Source organism: Crocodylus porosus, unplaced genomic scaffold (genome assembly GCF_001723895.1).
Source record: "Crocodylus porosus isolate Cpor-Errol unplaced genomic scaffold, CroPor_comp1, whole genome shotgun sequence".
NCBI lineage: Eukaryota > Metazoa > Chordata > Crocodylia > Crocodylidae > Crocodylus > Crocodylus porosus.
The window spans coordinates 3,944,864-3,969,274 of NW_017728906.1; the positions used below are offsets into that span (position 1 = coordinate 3,944,864).

General features: G+C 44.9%; 1 protein-coding gene across 1 annotated transcript in view; it reads left to right on the forward strand.

Annotated features, from left to right (window-relative positions):
* IFT57 (intraflagellar transport 57) overlaps positions 1-6,770 on the forward strand; it is a 27,180-nt gene extending 20,410 nt beyond the window's left edge. The window contains exons 9-11 of the mRNA XM_019528614.1: positions 1,463-1,525; positions 5,076-5,142; positions 6,408-6,770. Of these exons, the coding sequence (XP_019384159.1) occupies positions 1,463-1,525; positions 5,076-5,142; positions 6,408-6,586 (309 nt within the window). The 3' untranslated portion in view covers positions 6,587-6,770. The remainder of the gene's footprint in view (positions 1-1,462; positions 1,526-5,075; positions 5,143-6,407) is intronic.
* Positions 6,771-24,411: the final 17,641 nt, after the last annotated feature.

Consider the following 24,411-nt stretch of genomic DNA (forward strand, 5'->3'; position numbering starts at 1 on the left):
ATCCAGCGCCTGTGCTAACTAGTTTGGGATCTGTGCTGCATGTGGTACAGATTCCAAAGGGTTAAGAGGCTGAAGGAACTGAGCTTATTTAGTCCGGAGAAGAGAAGACAGAGGGGATTTAATAGCACCTTTAATTACCTGAAGGGGGGCGTTCAAGAAAGGATGGTGCTAGACTGTTCTCAGTGGGGGCAGATGACAGAACAAGGAGCAATGGTCTCAAGTTGCAGCAAGGGACATTTAGGTTAGATATTAGGAAGAATTTTCTCACTGGAGGGCAGTAAAACACTGGAACAGATTACCCAAAGAGGTGGTGGAATCTCCATCCTTGGAAGTTTTCAAGACCTGGCTAGACGAAGCTTTGGTGGTGATGATCTAGTTGAGGCTTTGAGTAGGAGGTTGCATTAGATGACCTCCCAAGGTCCTTTCCAACCCTAATTTTCTATGATTCTATGATATGGTGTAGTCTGGCTGGAGCAGCATCAGCGCTGCGTGCAGGGGCCACCCTGGCTGGACTGCACTGTATGCGGGACCCACTCCAGCTGGTCCCAGATTGGCTGGAGCAGGCAACACATGTGGCACAGTCCCAGAGCTGCCATGGTGGACTGTATGCAGTCCAGTCTGGCCAAGGCAGCTGCTGTGTGCAGCTTGCCTGGACTGTGTCTCAAGTGGTGCCTATTCACTCTGCTTTGGGATCTGAGCCACACACAGAGTGGATCCCAGACAGCTGGAGCAGCCACTGAATTAGGGAGAGGAGGGGAGTGAATCAGTCCCACGACATTCATCTGGCCTGTGTGCATGAAAATTTTCTACTTGCTTGCTTATTTTTAAACCCAGAAAGAAATATTCCTATTTGGTATGTAACCTGGACCATTTCTATGCACCTCATTTCACAGGTAAACTCTGTTTGATGGACTTGATGACGGTGCTTATTGCTAACACAATGAGGATCTCTTTTGATTTTTCCCTGTTTTTCAGGCAATTAAAGACTGTGATTACTGTTTCAAATAGAATATTTTTAAGTAAAATAGCTTTTCAAACTAATTTGAAAACTGTTCTGTGAATGGAGTGACAAAATACCAGCACTTTGCCTTATATTCACCTTTAGAAAACAGCAGTTTTCATTTTCTAATTGTATAATAAAGTATATAAGAGCCACAGGCCTTGGGGCCGGGACTCTTGTGTTCCATTCTAGTTCTGACAACTCCCCCCTCCCTCTATACCCCAGGTGCCGTGGTAAGCAATTGGGTATTTTCCTGCTTTCACCTGCAAGTGACGAATGATACTAGCTTCCTTCATATAGCTGTGGTTAATTAAGATGCTTCAAGATTTTTGTGTGATTTCTGATCTATGAAGCAGTGGTAGCCTGAATTGGGACTTTTTTCTTGGGTTGGACTTCCTGGTATTAGAACCTAAACAAGCACATTCTCTAAGCTGTATGTTGGCTTCTTTTCTGCTTTTCTAGGCCAAGGAGAAATACCAGCAGGGAAGTGGAGGGGTAACCGAAAGGACTAGAATTCTTTCTGAGGTACAGTATATTTTCATGTATTTTGTTTCTGGTCTTAATTCTCAGAGTCATGTAGATCTTCCATACATTATTTGAAAATAGTCCACTATGCTCAGACAGTCACCCTCTTTGTTTACTGTAACAGGGAACCCCAACCCTGGTAACTACATCCACAGAAGGAGTAGGAGAAAAGAGCAGGGTCTCCAGGAGAGCCAGACTTTCGTAGCTTTCAGGGGCAGATGCTGCAGTACCAGCCCCACCAGAGACTCAAGGCCTGAGACTGCAAGCTGGGGAGGACTGCAGGTCAAGAAAAGCCAAGCAGTTTGTTAGGCTGAGCAGGAACACCTGAGCCTGTCTTCAGGGGCAGCAAGGGGCCCGGTTTGCCTATGTGTAAGCCCATTCTCTGAGTTGGGGCTGGCAGTTCGTCCCTGCAGGCAACAAGCGAAGGAGTGGAAGACAGAGTTGACTGATAGTGAAAAGGAGGTGCTCGGGGGCTGGTGGGAATCAAGGCAGCTCCTTATGATGGTACCATTTGTTATGGCCCCAAGGGGCTTGTTGGTGAGATACAACCCTTTGTTTTCTGGTTTTCTTTTATGTGTTTAAGACCAGAAGACTGGCCTACTGCTGTAAGGGAGGTCTGGAGGCCACAGAGCAGGGTATCAGGGGTACTCTGTGCTTGTGAGACCAGCTTGGGTCAGAGGGGTGTAGGACTGGGGCCCAGGAACCCAAAGTCTGGGACAGTGGACCTGGACTGAGGGGGCTGAGCCAGTTAAAGAAGGCTGAAGCCCAGACAAGGGTTTGAGGCTTGAGGGACCCAGTGTCTATTTGGGACTGAGAGATCCCCTATAAGGGGCAATTGAGGGTCATCTGCGAGACATAGGCATTGCTATGGGGGCAGCAGGAGGCCACAGTTATAGGCTCTACAGCATCAAAGTAGAGGCTGACCCAGTCTCTGGAGCCAGTCTCCTTTTAAACCTATATATGTTAACATCAGGTCATGGCAGATGAGAGGCAGGAGGCAGAGGAGGCCAGGGAGCACTGACAGAAAAGGGGAAGGCAGATACCCCAAGCTGTCACATGTACCATTTTATAAACCCAGCCCATTTTTACATAGCACAAGTTCAAGCTAATATTTTTAGAACCCATGGTGTGACCCCAGGACTGATGATTCTTGAAGGTAGGCATAAAACAACCCAAGTTCCGCTGTAGGTTTCATCTATCAGCTTGAGCAAGCTACTTACCCCTGTCTTAATTTCCCCCATCTATATATAAAAACAGTACCACAACATTATTGCCTGTCTCAAAGCCTTATTTGAGGATTAACCTAGGAAAATTTTAGAAGTGCTTTAAAGCTGGAAATCTCACAACGTCCTTCACTATTTATTTTTGCTTAAAAGTTGTTATTTATCAGAGATAATCCAAACATTTTCCTACAAAAAGATCATATGGTGTTGTCCCTGAACATTTTAGTTCATCAGAAGCACTGCTTTGAAATAAGATGTTTGACTTCAACTTTTTGACTTTTTTGTTTCAACATTTTTCACACCAGAATTTACACTCCATTAAAATTTTAAGTATTATGACTTTCATCTTGGTCAAGGACAGAACAAGGTTCTTAACAGAATGGAAAGGTAGAAAAGCCATTTTCAGCCCAGCTGTACTGGCTAGGCTAAGTACACAACAGCAATGTGTTAGATAGCACAAGCACAACATTTAAGATTTCTGCCTTTAAATGGGTTATACACACATTCCCTTTTTATCACAGAAATGTAATTGGAATAGTCTGATACAAATTTGTCTTTTCAAGTGAGCAGCTTCCATAGAGCTGTTCCTGTTTTAGAAAAAATTTAATTGTACAATTATATTTAACATTGTGCTTGAAATCCAGAAAATGAGTTTCTTTTTACTTCTCCTAAAAGCAGAACTAATTTCTGAAAATTGGAACACTTTACAAATCTGAAGTCATTGTAATGTTTTTGTGCTTTTATAATTAGTGGATGATTAGTAAAGAAACATATATGACAGAGTGGGTGGATATTGAGCCAGATTCTGATCTTAGCTGTACTGGTACATATCTGTTAGCAAATAAAAACCTAGGATTCTGGACTAGCCTATGGATTGACACAACACTTCATTCGATGAGCGACAGAAAGACTTTATTTATGACAAGTATTCAAAATCAAGTCAAGTGAGCCCAAACCAGATCGAAGTCCAGTAATTAGCTATAAGGTGATGGTTTCTCACCAAACAGGTGACGAAGAGGCAGTCTGTTTCTCTTCAACTTCTCGAGTAAGTCAGGCACATCAGCAACTGGTATGAGAGAGATTTCTTATTTCTGAAGTGCGTGCGCTGTTTGCTGCTTTACTGCCTTTTTATACCCTTAGCTTAGCATCTTCAAAGCTTTTTTTTGGTTGTGTAAATCAAGAGAGTCCCAAGCAGTAATTGACGGGAAAATCCTGTTAATTAACCTGCTTATCACTGGTTATCATAAATGTCTAATTTGAATGAGTTACCTTCTTCAGTAACAAGAGGTTATCCAGTTTGGAACCTATCAAGAAACTGATTAACAGCCAGGAAAGCATACTAAATCAGGAGGAGACATCTATCACATATGGGGAATGTCTCTTCCTGCACATAAACACGAGTTAATCTTAAAAGAAATATTTACCATACTAATTAATCAAGGATAGACATTTCATATGGTTACACACCAGACAACCAGGAGTCTGCCTGAAATCATTCTTAATGTAGCAAGATAAGATGAAGAGATACCTCATTATTATTATTATTATTTTTTCTCAGATGGCTTAGCCATGAACTTGCATCTTCCTGCAATATGCTGTTAGCATCAGTATTCTCTATTTTAACTTTTGTGAGTATGCCGGAGCTTAGCATGAGTTTCAGAGTCATCAATATCTAAAGGGAATCTACATGCATTTAATGTTAGTATAGATTTGCTTTCAAATGGCTATGATCAAACCTTGACTTTCTGTATGAATGCTGAAAATAAAGCTATATTTTCTCCTTAGACATAAAAGATAGTTCATGTGGTTTAGTGGTTTTCCTCTTCTACAGACACATATCCCAGGAAAATTGACTGGCAGCTCTTGTTCACATTTTCATTCTGGTACTCACCTGGTGTTTGTAGGAACCACTGTCACCTAGTGAACCATTTTGTAGCTCACAAGACATTTAGTCTTTTGTAATGGAATTGCCTATGTCACTCCATAAATTCATCTTTGGAAGATGGCTGCTCTTGTCCTCCATCCATTATTGGCCAGCATCACTTTGTTATTTATGATTTCATAAGTTGTACAACTCTTCAAAACAATAACAGCATTACAGTGTCAACATATTTCTTATGCAACACAATTTGTGCTTCTGTTTTTTTAAAACATATTAAAAATCCAGTTTGTAAGAGTAGTTGGATATTGAAAAATTGCATTTCTGTATTTACAGAACTTAGTACAATTAGTCATTTTTGTAAAACTAATGCAAATTATTCAGGGTGGAAATTTAAAAATTGAAGTTCAGAAAGCATTTAATTTAAAATCATTTTGTCTACTCAAAGATTACTGAAGTGCTAGAGAAAGTGAAGCAGGAGATGGAGGAGAAGGGAAGCAGCATGACTGATGGAGGTAAGTACGTGCCTTCCTCAGTGGGGCTCCCTTTCACTAAGAAATCAAGTGTGCACAGTTGAACCCAGATCAAGGAAAAATATAGGAATGAAGGATCAGTGCAATGTGGGATAGTGAAGGATGAAGGATTAGTGGAATGAAGGATAGGAGCCAAAGTGATTTAGGAGTGTGCACTCTAATTTCAAAAGTGACTGTTGCATTTAGGAGCCCCAAATCCTATTGATTTTAAACTTCTGCACTTCTTGGAAAGGTAGGCATAGAATCAGAAATGATCTGTATGCATTCTAGTTTGAATAATTAACTAATTAAAAATGATTTGAAGCTAGAGCCTGAAAACACTTATTATAACTGGACTGTCCTTGGGAGTAAGCAGAATGCTTGAGATGGGGTCCCTAGCTGGTGGAAATGTTCATTTTAAAACTTGTGTTTATATCACCTTTGTTTTAAATTAAATCTAAATATCCTGTAGGTATCAGCCTCTCACTGCCTTGGAGTGTATTGTGCTTTTTGCCTGATAAACATGTTCTGTTCAAAGGAAAAAGGAATAATGGTGCAGATATAGAAACAAATTCCATAATAGGATTATAAATGTAGAGACTGCCACTTTATTGACTGACTAATGCATAACTAGAGTAAACCACTTGTGATATCTATTGCTTATGAGAATCAAATCCTGTAGAGGCTTGTTTTATCAGGCAGAGGCAGCCTCCTAACCTCACACCACCTCTGTCACCCTGCAGCACTGGCAGTGCATAGGACAAGTTCCAGAGTGCAGAACTACTTGGAACATGAAATCTACTCCCTGCTAGCCCATATATCATGCAACACAAGGAGGGGAGGGGTGAAGGGTGAGCCCACCTAGCCAGAGGTGGAAGGGAAGAAGGTACATAAACATTGCCTAAGTCCCAGACCCCTTATATCCATCCACCTGCTTAAGGGGCTCTTCATCAGAGCCGTTCTCAGCAAGAGGGCTGAGAATTATTGCTGTGCAAAATGTAAGAGATTGGAAAATGTTTTTTATTTTTATACATATCATCAGATCCAAGATGTCAGGAAGGCAGCAAAATTGTCACCACCTATTTCTATTTTTGAAAAGGCTTGCCTGTTAAAAATGTTATCAGTAAAGTCGTGTCTCTAAAGTATAACATTCTTTTGTTCATTCAGCTCTCCCATTACCACAGAGAGTGAAATATCAGGAAAATAAATGCTTAACCTATTAGATTGATAGAGAAATGAACTGTTTATCTGTCTTATTTTTTTAACAGCTCCTTTAGTAAAAATTAAACAAGCCTTAACAAAACTGAAGCAAGAAACAGTTCAGATGGACATACGGATTGGTGTGGTGGAACATACATTGCTCCAATCAAAGCTGAAGGAGAAATCAAATATGACTAGAGATATGCATGCCACTATGATTCCAGAAACCACAATAGGTGCCTATTAAAGTTGCAAGGAACTGACTTGTATTTTAGGCAAATAAAAGTTTCTGTAATTTTTCTGCAATATTGCTACACTGCAGGATATTACAGATGCATACATAGCACTTTAGGTTCTATAAATGGAGCTGTATTGGATTCTGTGACTCAAAGACTTTCAAACTTATTAAAGATCTTTTATAAATACGCTAATGAAGTCTCATTAACAAACTTGTCTCTTCCACTCTGTTTTAATATGTTAAGTAATGGAAAAGTCCTCCATAGAATTTTATTGACACAACCTATAATCTTCAAACCCTGATTAGATATTCTCTAGTATTGAAAGAAAATTACTTGTAAAGGGCTTGAAAGGAATTAAATATGTCTGCTTTTCCATTTACATATTTTTAACATAAGTATTTAATTGCTGACATTGGAATAATGCATTACCCTTTCTAAAGGCCTGGGTCAAATCTGGGTCTGGTTACAAGTTAAAGTAAGTTGTTTGCCCTCTCCCCCACCCCTTTCTATTTTCCAGTTGGCGTTTATGTACTGAGCAAAATAACCTCCCTCTTTGACATCACTGAGCATGATTGATAGTCTCCTTTGAGAAGGTTAGCCGGGCTGTTGCAAGTCAAAATACAGGTCCTTTGCAAGGCATCGATTAGTTAGGATTATGACTCTAGCAAGACATGTTCTTCCCTTATTTTCATAAGCACAGCGATATGGTCTAGTGTGGTGATCCTCAAAATTTTTAGACTTAAAGCCCCCTCAAAAATGCCATCTTTTAGCTGTCACTTGTTTTTTTACTGTGGAAAATTAACGGAGCAATTCTTCTGTTGCAGATAGCTCAGAAACACCACAAAAGGTCATAATTGTTTACATTATGGATTCTTATTTGAAATCCTTAGTTTTATCTTGCAGAGCATGTGTAGGTGTTTGCATACCTACCAGTGCTAATATTGTGTGGCAACCCGCATCCTTAAAAGGATCTCACGGCACTCCAGGGTGCTATAGCCCCCGGTTGAGAATCACTGGTGTAGTGGATTGCCAGTCTTATGGACCTGCCACATGACCTTATATTACTCTGTAACTTCTTTGCACATCAGTTTTCCATCTGTGACAACAAAACTTAGGCACCTCTGTAAAGTGCTTTGGGATGTACAGATGAAAAGTGCTGAGTTCTACTTAAGGTTGAACTCCCCTTTTCACCTTAAAATTCAAAACCACCATCAAATAGTTTTCATCTGAACTACAAGAAAAACTACAGAATTTGATGTCCCCACTACCCAACTCAGGGACTTTTTACATGCTCACTAAAATCTACAAACAAGGGAACCCAGGCAGACCTACAATATCCAACCTCACTGAGGAAATACCAGGTTTCATCAAATCCATCCTAAAACCTCTTGTCACTGAAAGAGCGAGTTTTGTCCAAGACCACAGACGTTTTATGAAAACTTAACAACGTAGACCACCTTCCCAGCAACACCCTGCTAGCCACTGTGGATGTTACTAGCTTATATAGCAACATCCCACACCAGGATGGCATCCAAGCCTTCCTTACGTATCTACAAGAGCAAGACTACAACTCAGAGTACAGGTCTAAAGATACTACTGAACTTATACATTTCATCCACTTCATATTACAACTTCATTTTCAATAACCAACACTTCCTCCAGACTATGGGCATGGCTATGGGCACCAAAATGCCCCCACAATATGCTAACCTTTTTATGTGCCACCTGAAAGAAGAATTCCTCAAGAACTGCACCATCAAATCCTTGCTATATTTAAGATATATAGATGACATCATCATTTGGACCAAAACCCTGCAATCTCTGATTGATCTCCATCACAAATTCAGTAAACATCTCTCCTCCATCAGATTCTCTTGAATGCTCCAGCACCAACATTTCCTTTTTAGACACTATGATCAATACTGTGCCCGTCTTGATTTGAATATCCACTCCCATGCTGCTCTGGTGTGTGCGCCAGATGTTGGACGCATTGAGGCTTGGTGCGCCTTCTGAAGGAGCCTTCGATTACCTTGGGGAGGATCCCAAAACTCACCTGCTACGACTTCGGATGGATCTTCAGTGGTGGGGTCCCCTGTTGAGGGTCCCTCGGGAGTGGTCACGCCTCCTGGCACATATATACAGGGCTCCACTTCCCCTAAACCCCGTCCATGCACCAGCCCTTGAGACAAGCCTCTTGATGTTATGCAGCTTGCCTTCCAGTTACCTCAATTCCTGATCTTTGCACCTTTTTTTTTTTTTTTGAGTCATCTGTCTTACTCTTCTGGGTTGGACTTTGGGTGACTGGATACCCAACTCACCAGTGTACCTCTCTCCAGAGGCTTGATGGTTGCTTGGCGGCTTGGTGCGCCGCTGTCATCTTAGGAATACTGCCTGTCTCTCGCTGCTGCAGGCTCATGGACAACCAACAACAAACAAACAAACAAAAGGAGGAACTCTATATAACAACCTTCACCAAAAGGAAATGAAGAAGTAAGCAATAAGGAGGAGAAGAAAAGAAAGGAAAAGGCACTGTTCAACTAGGATTAAAAAAAAAAAGAAAAGGGAGGGATCGTTGGGCTAACCAGCTCCTCTACGCTTCAGCCCTAGCCTGTGCCTCAGTATGCACTGCTGCATGGCTCTGGGCTTTCACCCCTGCCGAGGTCCTCTTCAGCTCTTCCTCAAGCCCGCTCCACTTTTATGCCCTGGTGCTGTCCACAGCCCGTGTGGGGAGTCTTCGCAGCCTCCGCTGCCTCCAGCATCTCCCCCTTCACCAGACCTTCATTCGCCTGCCAGTGCAGCTGCAACCGGCATGGGAAATTTTTGCTGCCTCCGCTGCCTCTAGAATTCCCCCGGCTCACTCTTGGTGCAGCTTTTATCTGTCCCACTGGGCAGCATTCCCCACTGACGTCACACGCCCATGCTGGCTCCAGCTGCAGATAAGTGCAGCTGATGAACTGCGTGGGTCTTTGTTCCTGGCATGGCTCGTTTTGTGTTCGGCATCCTGAAACAGGTAAGCAGGTCTTCCTTTCAGGGTTTTCTCTCCAGGGTTGGGTTACCACTGTCCCAGATTCCCCCGCAGGCAGGGCTCCTTGTTTGCCTGTGTTCGTACCCCTGGGACAAATACAAAGAATCGTAAAATACAAACCGTCATATACAAGAAACCCACAGACCAAAATACATATCTGTACAGAACCGGCAATCACCCTAAACACACCAAGAAAGCTGTAACATACAGCCAACTCCTCCAATACAATTGAATTTTCACTGAGGAGAACACCCGCAATTGTCACCTCACAAATCTCAAAAGGGCTTTCACTTAATAAGGACACTCCTCCAGAGAGACAGGTGCTGGGTTTTTGGTTCTAGTTATGTTGGTCTAAGAACATAGGCAGGCAAGGTTCTTTGAGAAGATGTGATATCTTTTATTAGACCAACTGAGTAGTGGGAAAAAAGTTTTTGACAAGCTTTTGGGCCCAGTCACTTTTCTTCAGGCATAGGGAGTCTCTGCTGGTCAGATTTAACTAGAGAGATAGATCACACTTTTGAAAGAACCACCTAAATACCATGTGAAGAATCGCTGCAGTACAAAAAAATCCCCATGAATCGCACACTATTGGTTATGGCCAGGGATTTCCGTTTCCCACGGAACAATGGCAAAAAACATGGATTCCCCACTTTGCCAGAGGAAAATGGAGATTTTTCATTTTAGCGGGGAGACCCGCAGATTTTGCAATTTTTCAGCAAGTGCCTTGCAGGCTGGCATAGTTCCAGCCTGCAGGGAGCTGGGAGGGAGCTGAAGTGTGCACGTGTATGCACATGGGCGCCAGGCAGCCTGGAGAGCAGCTCCTGCAGGTAAGTGGGGGGGGAAGGGGATTGAGGCCCCCATAGGGAGGGAGTTGGGCAGGGCCAGGGCTGAGGCTGCCACGCAGCCAAGGCATATCTGGGGCTTGGGGCCCTGGTGGGGAACAGGATGGGGTGGTGGGGCCAGCTCCCTGCTTCTCGGTGTGCATTCTCAGCCCAGAGGGGACCTATGCCCCCCAGATTTGTGCATGGGGTGGGGCAGGCTTCCCGCTGCAGGCTCAGGCTCCTTCCCTGGGGCCTCTGCAGCCTGGCTCATGCAACTCAGTGCTGCAGGGCAAAGCAGGGTCACGCAGGAAAGCTGCTTGCTGCTGCAAGATCCATGCTGCCTTGGCAATGTGTCCTCTGTGCACGTGGCAGCAGTGGGGCACAATGTGTGCAGGGGATGCAACAGCAGGGCAGTGCAAAGATCACAACAGTAAACAGCTTTTCTGCGCAGCCCCTCTGTGCCCTGAAATGCTGGGTCGTACCTGCTGGGCCGTGGAGATTCCAGGGGAGGTCAGCAGGGCAGGAGCCCAAGCAGCAGGCAGCCCGCCCCACCCTGTGCACTGATCTAGGGGTCACAGGTCCTTCCTGCCCTCCCCCCCCACCCCAGAGTGTGCAGCGGTGGGAAGCTGACCACCTGACTCTGTCCCAGCCCACAGCAGGCATGCAGCAGGGTGGAGAGCCAGGCTTTGCTCCGCTACAGCAGCCACTGTCTCCTGTTGGGGGCAATGGACCTGGGTCTCTGGCCCTGTAGCCGTGGCAGCTAGGGACCCCCTCCAGCAGGGGGCTGTGGGTAGGGGGCAAGGGGCACCAACAGAGCTGGGGAAGCTGGAGGGGGGAGGGAGGGGCATGAGTAGGGCCAGGGGACTGTGGGGGGAGTGAGGGACCTTTCATTTTAATGACAGATTTATGGGATTTTATCAGAATTTGCTATTTTTTTTACCAGGGAAAACCAGGATCCCTAGTTATGACATACCATCCTGCCCTGGAATCTAAATGGAAAATCATCAAACAGTTACAACCCATATTAGAAAAAGACCCAGTTCTTAAAGAGATCTTCCCAGAGCCACTCATCCTAGCCTTTAAACAAGTACCGAACCACGCCAATCTCATCACCAGAAGCAAACTTCTTATGGCCCAGACCATACCGAATGGATCCAGATCATGCTGGGACAAGAAATGTAAAACCTGCCAGCTATCTCCAGCACTCCCACAGTTACTACACCCCACAACAGAACTGTCAGCATTCCTGGATGTTACACTTTCACTTCTAGAAATGTCATGTATCTCATCCAGGGCATACCCTGATGGAAAATATGTAGGAGAAACCAAAAAACAACTACATACCAGAATGAGCTCACGCTAAAAATCTGTCAAAGACAAAAATACCCAATTACGTGAGGGTGCACATTTCTCACAAGACAACCACTCTCTCTCTGATCTCTCAGTTCTAATCCTCAAAGGGAATTTACAAAACACCTTTCACAGGCAAGCCTATGAACTTCATTTCATCAATCTACTGGGTACAAAAAAGCATGGACTAAATATAGACATCGATTTTATAGTACACTATAACCTGCCTGCCATCCCATAACTGCAGGTAACCTCTCTACATTTTACCAACTACATTCTAGTACCAGGTCAACATTCCCCCTTCTCCCCCACCCCCACCTACCTGTCTCACACATTGTCTTCTATGGCCACTGATCCTCACTGCCATGCATTTGCCTTTTCACAAACCTGAATTTTGTGTGTTGGCTTCCATGCAGGAGAACACAAAACAACAGCATAATCTCCCTATGGCTAAAGAAGGGTTTTTGCGCCCAAAAGCTTGCAAAAAACATTTTTCCAACTATTTAGTTGGTCTAATAAAAGATGCCACATTTACCCAAAGAACCTTCTCTACCTGAGTTCTTCTTAAGTCAAGAATGATGTGATATTTCTGTGAGATTTTGAATGTGTGCTTAATGAGTCACACTCTTGGGGCTCTGAATTGATTAGTTTGAACGTGAATTCTTAGATGGTTGGGAGTTGAATGTTCTACCAATGCCATTGTGAAGCTATGAATTCAATCTGTGACTTAAATGTCTTGGTAAGAATGGTATTCTTAATAGATACATCTACAAGCATATTTCCGTCAGTGCGTGATCACAACTGTGGCTAACATGTCTGTGCAATAATATGTAGCTAATAGTGTTTGAAGTGAAAGAAGCACCAAGGACAAGCCTGGGACAGTCCTGGAGTGCCCTTGGGGTAGCTTGGCTGCACATTTTTGTATGTGTGTGAGAGTGTGTGTGAATGTGTGCAGGCATGTACAACCCCCTTTTGACTGAGTCCTCATGCACATAGGTCTTAAGCACACTTAATCTTCTCATTGCACATTTTGCAAGTGCAAAAGGAAATCTGCACGAGGTTTCCGCAAGATTTCAGTAACCCTAGACCTGTGCTGAGCAGCTGTATCTGAATTAGTCACTTCAGCAGGTCTGATCATATTCTTCTGAGATGCAATCACCCAAATTCACGAACACTTTTCCTTAAAACATATTGTTGTTTCCTAGATCATCATAAATACATTCTAACGCCACTGACTTTAGTCAGGCTGCTTGAATCTGCTGTACCTTAGTTTTCCCTTGTGGAAAGATTTGGATAATAAGCGCTTTTGCAGAGTATTTTTATGAGTGAAGAGCCCTGTATAAATGCTAAGTATTATAATTTACCTGTGCAAACAGCTGCACAAAAATCCAATGAATCACATTGGAAATCAATCTCCAACCTCTATTGTTGCCTACCTAAATCCTCCCACTTGCAGCTTAATTTAGAAAAGTTATTATTCATGTTCCCTTCTGAATCCACTGTTATGCAGTGCTGCTACTGCATATGTATCTCAAAAGTGATTTTATTTCAGTGGTGAATAAACTAGTCCCCTTCTACAGACTATTTCAGCATCCTTTGGATCAGAATGCTATATTGCATAAAATGCTGTTTGTGGAAAGACCTCCCTCCCTTTTGATTCTCTCTTGTGCCAACAGTAACCAACTTGTATTTGCAAACAAATATTTATGTCAAAAACCTTCCCTCACATGAAACAAGGTTCCTGTGCTTGAATAATTTCTCCTATGCAGGTGGATGTGCTGGGTGAACACCACAAGCAAAGCTCAACAACGCGGTTAGCAGGTAGTATCTCTTAGTTTGGGCCAAGGTAGTATCCTTAAAGTAACAAACTAGCAAATACAGATTTTCTTTCAAAAACAGAAATTAGATGTCATAATGAATCCTAAAGATTGTGTTATGTTCTCTATCTGCATGGAAAATTCCCAATTATTCCTCAATGATGCATGGAGCTCACTGAAGAGGAGCAAGATCAATTTAAGCATTCTCCTTGAGCGAACAAACAGCCACCACACCTCTGAAAGCAGGAGGGTAGCAACGGGACCTGCCTCCAGTAGCCTGAAAGCCTGCTCTGCAAAAAGGCACTTACCCATGCCCTTTATTCTACTGCTAGTTCAGTGCAGGAAACAGAGGCAGTGTTAATTTACCTGTCCATAAGCAGTGCTATATCCAACACCAGAAGTGCAGTATCTTTCTTAATTTTATGAATGATACAGTGTTTTGGGGGGTTTTTTGCCTACCCTCAAATACTGAAATGTTCCCTGAGATTGCAGAGGTTGTCCCCAGCTTCCCCTGTTCCAAAGCCTGCTTTATAACTGCAGAGGAGGGAAGCAGAAATACCATTCATAATACTAATATTTTGCACTTGATGCAACTGCCTCCTTCTAAGTCCTTTATCAACTCTGTCTTTCTAAAATAGCACAGAGCATAGGCAAGGTTTAATTAGAATGAGCAGTATCCTAGATGCCACAAAGAGGTGCAGGCTCCGGCCAGCCCCACAGCAATGCATGACAGCAGGGAGGAGATGCAAGGAGACCCCATCCTGTATGCTGAGGTAGGAGAGCCAAAATCCTTACCCCATCCTGTATGCTGAGGTAGGAGAGCCAAAATCCTTGCCCTTGTGGTAATAAGCACTGCTGCAAGCTAGTTCCTTCTGTTGCCCTCTCCTAGAAATAGCAAAGGCCCAACTGGTAGTGCCCGATGACCATGAATAAAACAACTGTGGAGCAGCTGATGCTGCCCAAGCCAGTATTTCTCCTGAGGTTCTTTCTGTTGCTCAGAAGCTACTCTGGGCCCTATCAAATAACTAACTCAGTATCTGAAGTCAATTGGTATACAGTTTCTCTGGTACAGTTGGATGCACTCTCCCTTCCAGGCTAAAATGTGAGTGTAAATGCTACATTAAGACTTGGACTTGCTCCCATTGCTGGCCTGACTGAGCATTAAGCATCAGTAGTCCCTTCAGCATGTCTCTGGGAGCCACACAGGTATGATGACGTTTTTCCAAACAGGAAAGAAAGGAATGTTAAAGTTGTGTCCACCATTCTTGCTGAAACCACCTTCTAGACCCAAAGGCTGGATGTCACCTATTTCTGGGGAATACATGCAGTGTTTGCACGTAAAAGTTCCCATGCTACAAGGCCAGCGTCTGGTCTGTGTTACCCCAGAGGAGCTATTCTAGTTTTGTACGTAAGGCCTTATTGCTAAGGTTGCTCAGGTTTTACTGATTGAGAGCTTGAATTACCTCAGCCTAAATATAGGGGATTATGCAAGAAGCCGCAAGTTCAGACAATTTCACAAAATCCCTAAAGAAGAGTTGCAAACAGCTCCCATGTTTGGTCAAAGCTCTCCTACGCTTTCCTGCTGGCTGCACAGGTTGTTTGCTTTTTTCTCCCCCTGGAAACAAGGGAACTTGCAAAAAATTCATTTTAAAATTGTCACTTTTTCTGAGTCTTCCCAGCTCTAACACTAGGTTACTGTATCACCTCTGAGAAAGGCACCTGCCCATGACAATGGAAGAGGGGAAGAGAGAGTAATTAGGAGCTCTCTACAGTATATCAATCATGTAAATAGAGACAGCCCTGAACCAAACTTCTGCCTGCAAACATCCCTAGCCTCAGACCCTTTGGAATAAGCATCCATATTTCACAGCCTGGGCTCCTCTCCAGATTTGACAAATGTTAATTAAAAAGACTAAATAAGTGTGGGGCTGTTTCTTTTAGTTCTGGCTTGTAGCCCACTTCCAGATTGTCAATGCTACAGTGTGTCTACAGTGCAGCTGCATGTGTGCGAACACACACACACACACTCTCTCTCTCTCTCTTTCTCCCCTTTCCCTTCTGCTGAAAGCCTAGCAGCAGACACTGGTAGTGTGAGCAATGCCCTGGTAGTGCGAGCAATGCCCCTTGTCTCTGCTCTGGCAGACTGGGTGCCTGTCGTTTCTGTGCTGGCAATAATATTACAGTTAGTATCAACCGTGCATTTCCCAAAAAAGGATTAAGGTTGAACCTGTTTGTGTTGAATTGATTTTGGGAAAGTTCACAGGTGACAACAGAGCTGGTGTGTTTCAAAGCAAATAGAGGGCGGGAGACTGAAGCTCTTAAATGATCCAACTCCCACTGAAGGGCGGGGAATTCCCAAATAGAGTCAGAAAAATCAGAATGCTGTTTTCCAGTCCTCTGCCTTCCTGGAAACATGCTTTCTCTCTACTACACCCCACCCACTTTCGCTTCTTTGTTATTAATTAGTTCTAATTTAATGCCTCTGTTGCTGGAGGTGTTATCTTTCAGATGCAAAATAGCACCCTTGCCCACCTGCAATTGACAACTAGCCCAAGCCAGCTTTTGCATTAGCAGGACTGTGGACCCTGAGTCTTAAAATGACAGCTAGGTCAGTTACAGCCATTCTCTTACCTAATCTGTCTCCTTTCTTCTCTTACCTAATATGATTCCTTCTTTGGATACAGCATTCTTTTCTTTTTCTCATTTCCTCCCTTATTCCATTGTGTGGATTGTGCACAGTCTCTACATCCCATCCGATAGGGGCCTGAAATCTGATGGTGCTAACCATAGTTTTGTTAACAATCCATTTTGGAGGATTGACACAATGGGGTTCTATTAATGTCACCTGATCAAAGATATGCAAAATAGTGTTATTCTAACCATATATCCTTTTCAGTAAAACTGGAGCCCTGCAATCACATTCCAAAGGTGTGTGTTGTGTTGCTGCAGGGTGGGGGTGTGTATGTTCATTGGGTTTTTTTTGTTTCTGTCTTTGGAGTTGTAGGTGCATTCAATTTCTCAGACTATTGTTGGCCCATGAGCACTTCCAGCTTAAAAAAAAAGAAGCACTTAGACAAGCTATCAAGGCCATTTAGACAGACTGAGTGGAAATCTAGTGGGAAGCAGACTGCTCTCCTCCAAGCCCGTTGTGCAAATGCTGTAGAAGGGTCCAGGGGTGGATCCAAAGAGGGGCACAGTGGCACCCCCCCTTTTAGATCACATCATGGGAGCAGCAATTGGGAACTAAAAGTCCCATAATCAGGTAAGAGGCCTCCCACTTCTTCCCTACACCACTCTCTGTACTTCTTCCCTTTCCCTTTCCATGCCCAGCAGCATCTACCCTCCCCTCCCATTTCCCCCTCCACTGTCACTATCCCCAGCTGACCCAGGGGCAGATCCCAGGTCTCCCCACCCCAAGGTCGGGGGAGGCTGAGCATGGTGGTGCAGTAACCCCTCCAGCATCCATTGCTCTTCCACACCCCACTTTATAAAATCCTGGATCCACCCATGGAAAGGTCAGCCAAGTTTTCTTACACCTGCTCTTGAACATAAGTTCTCTTGCCTACACCAATCAAACAACTGTTTTCAGCAGAAGCATGGGAGTGGGATGGGCTATTTTATCATCAAGGTGATGCCAAATGGCAGCTTGCTGAGTGAAGTACAGTAGCAAGTGATGAAAAGCCTGTAAGCTTGCAAGCATTGTTCACTAGTTCACACTTATCTGTCTGATAAAAATTTCATTGCATTTTTCAGCCGAATAGCTGTGTCATTACCTGCACTCAGATAAAACATGCCAGTTTTCCTGTTATTCTTCAAGTACCATGCTCCAGACAATGAGGAATACAGCTACTGCATTGTAAATTCTTTATTCCTGGGGCACCAAGGTCTAGTTGAGACAGATTGGTAGACAGTTTTGTTGTTTACAAGCACTTTAATCCTCTGACATTTCTACTTAACAAGAATGTACTTCTGTAAGTGTGAGCATTTTCAAATCTCTATTAAATCATAGAACTATAGTTGATGGTGTTGGAGGATATCTACAACTGTAGGTCATCTTGGTCTTCCCTCGCCTGTGTGCAAGACTAAGCTTTTGATTACAGGCTCAAGTGATGGTATCTAAGGAACTTCTATTGAAAACCAATTTCATAAGCTAGTAGACTTGACTATTAGAATTTTTCCTTGAGATAATTATATCCCAGTCATTACTTTTAGGTAGTCTTTCATTTATACTTCATTTATCATACAAATAGAATTCTTTATCCTTTCTGGTATTGACCCCTCTCCCCCCTTCAGACAGTAAATGCTTGTAAAAAGCACTTTGAGCATATCATAGAGACCCTATTATTATAGGCAGTTAATAAAAATGGTCTTGCATTTCTATAAAGAACCTTTAAAGCAAAAGCACTTGACAAACACTAGCACCAATAGTGCAGTCAGTGGGAAATCCTGTGTTCCACATTCAGACAGAACTCACTTATTGACTTCAATGCAAAAAGCTGATCTACTAATAAAATATAGTTGAATGTGTATGAAAAGCCATGCCTTGGGCTGCAGTTCCTGTAATTATGTGTTTACCTGAGAATCTCAGTTTTCATTAAATCATTTACATTTCTGGCTTAGTTTACACATACTTAAAAAGTGTTGTCAATTTAAGTATGTTTGTTATGATGACTATGAACCTGTTCAGCCTCCAAAAGAGAAGGCTGAGGGGGGATCTTGTGGCCTGTTATAAACTAGTCAGGGGGGACCAGCAGGCATTGGGGGAGTCCCTGTTCCCTCAAGCACCGCCAGGAGTGACCGGGAATAATGGTCACAAGCTGGCAGAGGGTAGGTTTAGGTTAGATATCAGGAGGTGCTACTTCACGGTCAGGGCGGCTAGGGTCTGGAACCAACTTCCAAGAGAAGTGGTGCAGGCTCCTACCCTGGGGGTGTTTAAGAGGAGGTTAGATGCACACCTTGCTGGGGTTGTTTGACCCCAGTACTCTTTCCTGCCATGGCAGGGGGTCAGACTAAATGATCTGCTCAGGTCCCTTCTGACCCTAGAAACTATGAAACTATAAAAAAGAAAAAAAATCTCACACACTTGACAGAGTTATGCAGGCAAAAACAGCTTAGACCTGATATAAGTTGCGATTCCCCAAGGAGTGACTGCCAAGGTAAGTATAGCTATACCAACAGATCCTTGTAAGAATAGAAAAGTCCTAGCTCACATGAAAAATCTTGGCAATGTGACCTCAGTATAAGTCTTCTTGAATCTGTAGCCAACCTGAAACAGTAGCTCCAAGCTCTGAATTACCCCAGGCATTGTAAAGTGGAGCTAATTCCAAAAACACACTGCTGGTGTGACTGCCCACACCACTTCCAACAGAGGCAGGAAGTGACGAGTGCAGCAGTTCAAGTTCACTTACCCAAGCAGATACCCCAGCTGCTGGGCTGAAGCAATCTGCCTTTCTTTTAGGAGAGGTAATCCATACTGCTACTAAGAGGAAGCCTGCTGCCACTCTGGTATGATTATTCCCTTTGACCTAAACAGACCCCAAGTTAAGGTTTTTCTAAATACAGGACTGCACCCTCCTTGCCTCGTGTAGGCACTCCCTGGCTGCTTTGGAGCATTGCACCCGGTGTTGGCTGTAGGGGTTGTTCCTGTGGCCTTGATGCTGGGTCGCATTCAATATAATTATCTAAGCCAGAGAGCCTTGCTGCAACACTGAGACTGCAAACAAGCATCAGAAGATCTTTACTGGCCACAAATGACCAGAGGTATTGGTTGTAGCCATGCTGGCCTATGGGCAGACGAGGTTCTTTGGGCAAATCCAATATCTTTTATTAGACCTACCAAACAAATGTCCAGATGCATTTTTACATTTCAGCCTAAAAAATAACCCTACCCCCCTTCTAGCTGTCTTATTCGCTGAGCTCATATTTTGATCTTTTAACCTTCCTCTGTACATCAGACCCTTTTGAGCATCTCTGTGGTCTTTCTGTGATTGATTATTATTTAATCTGTAGTTTGATTGTTTACTGCACGCCTGAGTTTTCCTCTGGGTGAAAACACATTTATTACAGACAATGGTGCCATTGCTTGTCTGTTCTTATTGGCCATCTGAAAACAAAAGCAAAACAAACAGGCTTCTGTTTTCAGTAGCTGGTCAGGTTAGTACTGGAGGTCACTCACTGGTGCTTTTCACCCTGTGTTAGAATACAGCTGCCAGAACTCAGGGTCCCCTTTCATTCAAGCCTGACTTCCCAGAGGTATAGTGCCAGTGCTCAGCTCAATTCTTTGGGTTCAGCTCTGGAATAATTCCAGCATTACAATCACAATATGAAAGGCAAGTTCCCGTATCTAGTCATTTTATAATAAAGTGGTCATGCACTAAAATGGCCAAGAGGGATAAGTTTGGGCAGGGGGGAAGAAGAGACTTATTTTTGCTTGCTTAGCTCATCTTGAGACAATGTAAGAGGGCCCAGATATGATAACAGAGACCACAGGATCAGCTGGAGTTATCTGACTGTGCAGGGTGAAGAAAGGACAGGGTGGTGGGGACCACAGGCAGAATGTGTGAATGCAGTTAAAATTGCATCCACCAATGTTGCTTAGAGGATCACTTGGGACATTAAAGTCTGGAAAAGATCATTGGAAGGAGCCCAAAAAAGAAAAGAAGTGGCAACACACTGTGCAAAAGTGGACAGAGATATAAGGGAGACTCATTATTAAGATGACACCCTTACCTCCACCAAAGAAAAGTCACTGGTTTCTCTGGTGAGGCTGTTCCAATGGCATGGAGAGGATGAAAACCAGTGGAGGATGAATCAGAAAAAAGGCTGAAGCCCCACCCCTGGGACTGGAAGGCCTGCTTTGAGGAAGAGTAGTAGCAGAACAGAGACCATGAGGAGAATGAGGTCACATGCTCTCCACGAGAGCAGGAAAACAGCTCATTTCAAGAAAGATGGGAAAGAAAGTAGAGTGACTTGTGATGAGCAAGGGCTAAATTTAGAGCTAACATAAATAGATGCTATTCCCATAATCTCTGTATTTGAGAAAGGACTTTGGCCTCTAGAAGAGACAAAGAGGGATCAAAGAAGGTAAGGAAATGAGACAGAAGTGAGGTGAAGCAGAAGGTTACATAAGGACAGATGTTTGGAAACATGGTTAGACACACCCATGAAGAGTGTACTACAAGGAGGCAAGGGGGGTGAACGGGAAGAAAGCTGGGGACAGAGAGCTAAAAAGATACTGTCATAATGCTGGTTTTCACATAGTCTTCATTTGTTCATCGTTCTTTCACTTCTGTTCTTTGAATAGCTGGAGCTGTTCCAGTTGTTATGTACAGAGATATTACATATCTGCTGCAGCCACAAAGAACCAGTGAAGAGTAACTTAAGCTGCTGCAAAAATACAAGCAAGACTCTGTGTGTAATGTCTACAAGCTGGTATAACATTGTCATTGTTTGGCTTCCATTTACCCTAAAGGGTGAAAGGGCAACAATTTTTCTTAAAGCAGCTCCTTCCAGGGCAGGGCCTCTTTTCTTTTTTCTCTCCTGAGACACAAATTGCATTTTCTCTTGTTGGTAAAGAGAAGACGGCTGGGCTGTATGCCCAGCTTGCTTCTCAAACAATACATACAGTTTTAAGAAAAGAAAAGCCCCCCAGATCCCTTTTAGCTGAGGCAGTAGGGAGCTATGCTCCCCAGCTGTGCCACGCGAACAGAGCGCACCAGCGTTTGTGCCAGCGTCTGTGCCGGTGAGCGGGCAGGAAGGGCCAGGAGGCAGACTCCTGCAAGGGTAGGACAAAGGCACATCACAAAACTATAAATAAACAGCAACTCATATGATGGTGTCGATGCGGAGTGCTGCCAGGGCCCCTGCCCAGGGGGCACTGCCTACCTGGGGCTTGTCTGAGGCCTCCACCCAGACAGAGCCCATGGAGGAGCTGGTATCCCTCTGGCCCCCGGCCTGCGGGGGATGCCCAGCAAGGCCGGGGGGGGCAGGGATTGGGGGCCCCCACACCTGTCCTGCAGGCACCTGTCTTAAGGCCCTGGAGGAGCAGGTAAGGGAGCTCTAGGAGGAGGTTAGCAGGCTGAGGGGAATCAGGGAGGCGGAGGATGAAATTGATGGTTATTTCCTTTCCCTGCAGGGCCATGCACCCTAGGAAGAAGAACCCCAGGAGATGCCCTTCACTGCAGAGTGGCAGATGGTCACCTCCACAACCAGGGCTGCTTGCAGCAAAGAGTACCAGTTCCTCCAGTCCGGCTCAACACTTGAGGTCTACTGCCTGCCCTGAGCAAAGATTCAGGACGTGGCAGGGATGATCCAAACCATGATCCAGCCCACTGATTACTACCCCATGGTCCTAATTCATGTGGGTACTATTGATGCGGCCAGGAGAAGCCCTGATCACCTGATGATGAACTACCACACTCTGGGGGGCGTGCTGAAGGAGATAGGGGCACAGGTGGTATTCTCTTCTGTCCTACCAGTGAGTGGACGTGGAAGACGACACGAGACCTGCATCAGAGAGACCAACTGGCGGCTTCGGGAATGGTGTCTTGAGGCAGGCTTCAGCTTCCTAGACAACAACCTACACATCACGACAAGAGACATGCTTGGGTGGGATGGGCTTCACCTTTCCCCCAAAGGTAAGAGTGAGTTCTCTTCTAGGTTGGCAGATCTCCTCCAGTGGGCTTTAAACTAGGCTTGTCAGGGGAAGAGGAAGATGAGAGCAGAGGAAGCCTTGGACTACTAAACCAAACAGCACCCACAAGTACAGCCCAGCCTAGACTGACAACGAGCAGAACAAATACCCAGGTAAGCAACAGGGGCCAGGGCAGTACTGAGATTAGGGGGCCAGTGCACACATCTTCAGGAGGCCTCAAATGCCTCTACCCAAACACTCACAGTATGGGAAACAAGCAGGAGGAACTTACCCTCCTGCTAGCTGACACCAACCCAGACATAGTGGGGCTCACAGAAACGTGGTGGGACCCAATGCATGACTGAGTGGTGAATATCAAGGGCTATAGGCTGTACAGGAGGAACAGGACAGGGAGGAAAGGCACTCTACATCAAGGAGGAATATACATCCTCATCAAGTAGCACAAGGTCAGAGGAGGGGCACACAGAAGTGCTCTGGGTTAGAATACAAGGTGGTTGAGGGGAAAGGGACTTAACAGTGGGGGTCTACTACAGACCACCGAACCAAGGGGAAGAGCTAGACCAGGAATTCTTAAGTCAGCTCATGGAGGTAGTTAGGTCAAAGGATGTGGTCATCATGGGTGACCTGAACTTTCCAGACCTCTGCTGGGAAGAGCAGTCAGCCAAGTCAGACTGCTCACATAGGTTCCTAGCCAAAATACAGGACCTCCATCTAACCCAGGAGGTGCACAGCCCCACCAGGGGAGACTCCTTGTTGGACCTGGTGCTGGCCACGGGTGATGACCTGGTGAGGGGGCTGCGGGTACTCGACCACCTGGGCGACAGCGATCATTGCCTGCTGGAATTCACCATCCAGCACAAGGTGGCAAAGGCCTGCAGCAAGGCAGCAGCCCTAGTTTTCAGCAGGGCAGACTTCAATGAGGTAAGGAGAATAGTCAGGGAGGCACTGAGGTCCCGGAGGGGAGGGGAGCCAGGTGTCCAAGGAGAGTGGTCATTCCTTAAGGAAACAATCCTCCAAACCCAAAGGAAGGTAATCTCAACACAGATCAAAGGTAGCAAGAGGGCACAAAAGGCCCCATGGCTCACCAAAAGCATCCGGGAATGTCTCCTAGCTAAAAGGGAGGTGTATACCCAATGGAAGGGAGGGGCCATCACCAGGGAGGACTATACCTTGGTTGCTTGGGGCTGCAGGGGGGCGGTCAGGAAGGCCAAAGTGGACATGGAACTGGGACTAGCTACCTGGATCAAGGAAAACAAGAAGTCCTTTTTTAAATACATAGGAAGCAAAAAGAAGGTACCAGGTAACATGGGGCCCCTGCAAGACACACTAGGAAATCTGGTCGTCACACCAGATGACAAAGCTAACATATTTAACAATTTCTTTGCCTCCATTTTCCTGAGCAGGGACTGGATCTGCCTCCCCATTGGGACTCCCTCAGGTCCCAGGGGAGGCGCACCCAGGCCTAGGGTCAGTGAGGATCTAGTCAGGGAACTTCTGGAGGGACTGGACGTATTTAAATCAGCTCGTCTTGACAATCTCCACCTCAGAGTGCTGAGGGAAATAGATGAGGCCATTGCGGGACCCCTGGCACGGCTTTACGAGCACTTGTGGTGCTCTGGTGTGGTGCCAGAGGACTGGAAGAGGGCCAATGTGGTTCCCATTTTCAAGATCCTTTTCTGCCTCTGCACTGATGAGAAGGGAGTTCCCCAGCCTGTAGGTATGGTGCTGGTTCTTCCTCCCCAGGTGCAGTACCCTGTGCTTGTCAGTATCGAAACCCAGTTCTGTTCTCATCCACCCACCCCTGTAACCTGTCTAAGTCTGATTGCAGTCTATTCCTCCCTTCTAGCGTGCCCATGTCCCCCCACATCTTAGTGTTGTCTGCGAATTTGAACAGAGTGCTATTTACCCCCTCGTCACTGATGTGGGGGGACAGAGGCAGAAAAGGATCTTGGAGTCATTACTGATTCCAAGATGAACATGGGCTGCCAATGTGAGGACGCGGTCAGGAAGGCTAAACACACTTGTCATGCATCCACAGATGCATCTCGAGCAAGTCCAAGGAGGTGATCCTCCCCCTCTGTGTGGCACTGGTTAGGCCACAGCTAGAGTACTGTGTCCAGTTATGGGCGTTGCACTTCAAGAGGGATGTGGATAACATGGAGAGGGT